The sequence below is a fragment of the Miscanthus floridulus genome, chromosome 9 (assembly GCF_019320115.1).
Source record: "Miscanthus floridulus cultivar M001 chromosome 9, ASM1932011v1, whole genome shotgun sequence".
NCBI lineage: Eukaryota > Viridiplantae > Streptophyta > Magnoliopsida > Poales > Poaceae > Miscanthus > Miscanthus floridulus.
In genome coordinates this window covers 114,278,765-114,283,839 of record NC_089588.1, presented here as the reverse complement: position 1 = coordinate 114,283,839, position 5,075 = coordinate 114,278,765, and the positions used below count along the sequence as shown (strand labels likewise).

Sequence of the window (5,075 nt, the reverse complement as noted above, 5' to 3'; positions counted from 1 at the left end):
AGGCGTTTAGCAATATATCTCTAAAACAGCTAATAGCGGAGCTATATCGGACTATAGCGGGATATAGCAGCTAAATTATACATGAACCCAAATAGCGGCACCCTGCCTCGAAAGGCTATAGCGGGCTATAGCGGCAGATATAGCGGAAGATTTAAAACTATGATGCAGACATCGGCGCAAGATGTTGTGCGTGCCGTGTCAGCTACTCGATCGATCAGCTCTATATATAATGCGTAGATCGAGCCAAGCCCATGGGTGTGTACGTCACTCAAAAGCTTCACTTCACCCAGCAGAACAATGGCGGATCAGAACGATGAAGAGTTGGGTAAAGCAGGGAAGAAGAACCCGCCACCTCCATCGATATCGCCAATGGACATCGGCGCATCGACATCGGCATCGGCATCGACATCGACATCGGCGGAGTACCAGCTGAAGAAGTACCTGCTGCTGCTGGCCACACTGGTGGCGACGGTGACCTACGCGGCGGGGCTCAACCCGCCGGGGGGTTCCTGGCTGGAGGACGACACCGACACGTCGTCGCGGCACTTGGCCGGCGACTCCATTCTCCGGGAGACCAACTACATCCGCTACATCGTCTTCTACTGCTTCAACGCCATCTCCTTCGCGGCGTCGCTCGTCGTCAGCCTCCTGCTCCTCCTCCTGCACAGGGGCGACCAGGGCTGGCTGCTCAAGCTCACGCGGGCGGTCATGGTGGTCGACCTGCTCAGCCTCATGGGCGCCTACGCTGCCGGAGGCAGCCACGACAGGTTCACCACGGTCTGCGCCGCCGGGCTGGTCGGCGCCACCTTTGCTTGCATCAGCTTCGTCGTCCCCTGCATGATATTTAAACAAGACAAGGCGGCAACCGCAACGCGGTCGCCGGGCGACAACCACGAGCAGTCCAAGCACGAGATCCTGCTGGTGCTCGCCATCTTCGTGGCCACCATCGCGTACGTGGCCGGGCTGAACCCACCGGGTGGCTTCTGGCGGAGCACAGAGGAAGGTCACCACACCGCCGGCGACCCCGTGCTGCAGGGCTTCCATCCGATCCGCTACAAGTTCTTCTTCTTCAGCAACACCGCCGCCTTCGTCACGTCGCTGCTGGCTATCACCTTCACCGCCTACGAGAAGGTGGACCTCAAGGCTGTCAAGGTTCCGCTGTGTGGGCTCATTATCACGGGGATCTTGGGCCTCGCTGGCGCCTACGCCGCTGGGAGCTGCAGGGACAGCAAGCACACCGGCTATGTTCTAGCTCTAATTGTCCCAGTTCTTGGCTGCATCTTTCTACAACGGTTTCTTGCCATCAAGCTGCAACATCACTTCAGCTTTGGTAGCTGGTATGCAGATGCACTATGCAATACTCATCTTTTTCTTTGCAAAGCGTAGTTTACATTTCAAGTTGAAATTTCCTTTGGCAAGTGTGCATTAAGAGATTCAAACTAAACATCTTGCTTTAACAATTCAAACTTTCTGATATAACTTCTTTAACAAAAGCTAGCTGCCTAAGAATTTTAAGATTATTACATCATTAACCACAAAGGCTCCTACACTGGTTAAAATCTCAGGAGATATACGTGTATTAAAAGTTTGTGAACAAGTTTAGAGCCTAGAACTAGTCAAAAATGCTTATTTTTGTTGTTTGTATTTGTTCGTTTCTAAAACAATGATATGGAGTCTCAATACCATTACGACAAATTCAGCAGTTATTCTATATATTTTTCCATCTATATTCATAGTTCACTCGTTGTATTGTATTGGACCTTTTCGTGCGTGTATTAGATACTTGTTTATTCGAAGGTTTTGCTTAAGCTATGTCAACTCTTGTTTGCAAATTAAGTCTCGTGATGACATAAAACTAGATTTGGGATAAATTGTTAATTCCTCAAATCTTTTGATCCACAAGTTAAGGCTACATTGCTTATTATTGTTACCGTCTATCAAAAATTCTCCTTTGATGCTTTTATTAAACATAAAGTATAGATCATATATATATATATATATATATATATACTTCAAGTTATTACAATGGCATAAATTGTTATTTTCAGCATGTAACATGATTCTTAATATTCTAAACTTCCTCTATGAAAGGATTATGTGTATAGTAGTTTTATAATTAAGGATAGAGTGATCAGAATCAAACTACCAATGTAGATGTTCTTTAATGTTTTTATTCTAAATTTACAAATTTTATATAATGTAACTGCATACATAGTGCCATTGGTATGTGATTTGGTAAGGGGGTATTTTTCATGATTGCAAAACTATAAAAGTTATGTATTTATCTGTTATACATGCATGTGTATATATTTGGTATTCATGGTAGCACACAGCACATAGGTGGGCAATCTATGTAAAAATATTTATGGGTTATTTTATGCTATTTTTCATAATGGCTTTGTTTGATGGTTTAGTTGAAGATTTTTCATAATGGAAGGGTGTGTAGTTTTTTTTAGAAAATGAAACAAATACAATGGCAATGATAGTTCAAGTTATGTACCAAATTAATTGCCAAGCGTTTCTAATTTTTTTAGATTTTTTCATTAATATCATTTTGTCACCAAATGTATTCTAGTTTGCAATTTTTTAGTCATCTACTATTTGTGAAATATATGTAGGTCAACAGGCGGTGGTGAACGCAATGATCTGGAGAAGCCTCGTGAAGTCATTCAGTTGCTTGCCACTCTTGCGGCGACGGTCGCTTACCAAGCAGGAGTGGATCCACCTGGCGGCGTCTGGGCTGACAGCAGGGAGGGCCACATCGTCGGAGACCCGATCCTCCAGACGACCCATCCCGGGCGGTACAGGGTCTTCTTCTACTTCAACTCGGCGGCGTTCGTGGCGTCCCTCGTCATCATGGTGATGCTGCAGAGCGAGCGCCTCGTGAGAGGGCACGCGCTGGAGGCGGCCATGATCCTGGACCTGTTCGGACTTATAGGCGCGTACGCCGCCGGGAGCAGCAGGGACACGAGCACGTCCATCTATACGCTCGCCATCGCCGGCGGCGTCCTTGTCTACGTGGTGATCCACGTCGTGTTCTTCACGCTAGACCACCACCACCCCGGCAGCAAGAAGGGCGGCGGTGAGGAAGCTAAGAAGGAGGAGGAGGATGTGATGGATAAGAAGCGCGAGGTGCTGCTGCTCCTCGCAATCTTGGCGGCAACCCTCACCTATCAGGCTGGCTTGACGCCGCCGGGCGGCCTGTGGGAGAACGGGCGCCGCGCCGGCTTCCCGGTGCTCCTGGACAAGTACCCTCGCCGTTACAAGGCCTTCTTCTACTGCAACGCGGCGAGCTTCATGGCGTCCGTGGCGCTCATCGTGCTCCTCCTCAACCCGACCCTGTATGGGCCGGGCATCAAGTGCTACGCGCTCTTTGTCTGCATGGTGGCCGGCATGTTCGCCCTCATCGGTGCCTACGCTGCCGGAAGCTCCCTGCATCTGGGAACCTCCATTGTTGACCTGGCATTGGTTATTGCGGTCTTCGCAATCGTAGTCTATGTGGCCATTATCCGCCATGGTCAACAGCAAAACAAGGAGCCGCCTAAAGGTGAAGCAGAAGGTAGCAAGAACCAGTCCTCAACGACGACGACTGAAACGACACATGGTCAGTCTTCAGACGTGATGATGGCCAAGTACCTGATGCTGGTAGGGATACTGGCTGCCAGCGTCACGTACCTGACGGGCCTGAAACCACCGGGTGGCCTGTGGAGGGAGGACGGCGCCGGGCACGACGCCGGCAACCCGGTCCTCTACGACGTCGACAGGCATCGGTACAACGCTTTCTTCTACAGCAACTCCACTTCCTTCATGGCTTCCATCACCGTCATCGCCCTGCTGCTTTCGCGGATGATACTTGGAAGCAAAAGCAACAAGCCTCTTTGGCCCATGCACACGGCCATGCTGCTGGACATGCTCGCCCTCCTGGGAGCCTACGCGGCAGGCAGCGCTCGGGACTGGTGCACGTCCAAGGATGTCGCCCTGCTTCTCTTCCCTGTTCTTGCCTTCGTTTTGCTGCTCTTCTTCTGGAAGAAAGGACCACAACCTGCCAACACCTAACAGAATACTCACTCCTAGACAGTGCTAGCTACACTCGGGCCCTCGTCCTGCTGGTCAACATTGGCATGCTTAACACTGGTCTATCTGCTGTTATTGTTGTGAATATCGTTTGCTGCTTGTTTGATTTAATAAGCTTTCTAGTAAAGTCTGTTTAGCATACATTCTAATAAGGTTGGAATCCAAGGTGTGTGCAGAGATGTCGAGTTGTTTGCTCCCTTATGTATTCTTTCAGTTTGAAATTGAATCTGAAAAGCCATTTCCACAGAATATATAAACCTTAAATATATAGTACTTGCTTATAAGTTACTGCAATTTAGCGACTACTAGTAAGCTAGATTGGGCCAGATTATTTTGCTTTTATCTAAAAAAAGGTGCTAGTAATAAGCTAGATGTCTCTGTAACTGCAACTGCCGACTGGTGCGATCGATGACTGGTGAGGAGTTCACGTTCACGCATGGAATTTATAGATGCGCATGCCTGATCCGTGCCGGCAAGGACGACTGAACTTGTTGCTCATCGGTTGCTGTTGATGTTGACAGGCATGCATGGAACAGACACAGCAGGCAGGCTCCTTTTTGGACAACAAAATGTTATCGGTCAAACTAGTCCGCTACTAGCTAGCTAGGCCAAAACAGGTGGATTCTGTTTTAAAATGGAACGACGTTTCTGAGTCAACCTAGTCCGCTACTGTTTGATTTGGGGTGACTAAATTTTAGGAGTATATCTTCTTCTTCTTCTTTTATTTGTCTGGTTTAGGCAGCTGAAATAGGCCATTTTAGTAACGGTTGACAACAACCGGAAAGAAACTACCATTATCCATTTCCTACGCTGCTTAGCTAGCTAGGTCAAGCTTCACATGCTGCCGTTACTTAATTACCGTGTTATGATGCTCTTCCCAGTTCCTAGGAAAAATAACCGGCAATTCAGATTTTTTTTATTTGCCATATTGTCTTCTGCAAACAAGATCAATGGTAGAGTTATGCAGATGTAAAGTCGTCTGACAACATATAGACGATCGA

The 5,075-nt window shown here is 47.9% G+C and overlaps 1 protein-coding gene across 1 annotated transcript; it reads left to right on the top strand.

Moving 5' to 3' along the window:
* The first annotated feature begins 344 nt into the window (after nucleotides 1-344).
* On the top strand, nucleotides 345-4,056 carry LOC136480621 (uncharacterized). Its single transcript, XM_066478114.1, has 2 exons — nucleotides 345-1,337; nucleotides 2,619-4,056. The coding sequence occupies exons 1-2, from the start codon at nucleotides 370-372 to the stop codon at nucleotides 4,054-4,056; spliced, it is 2,406 nt and encodes an 801-aa protein (XP_066334211.1). The 5' UTR covers nucleotides 345-369.
* Nucleotides 4,057-5,075: the final 1,019 nt, after the last annotated feature.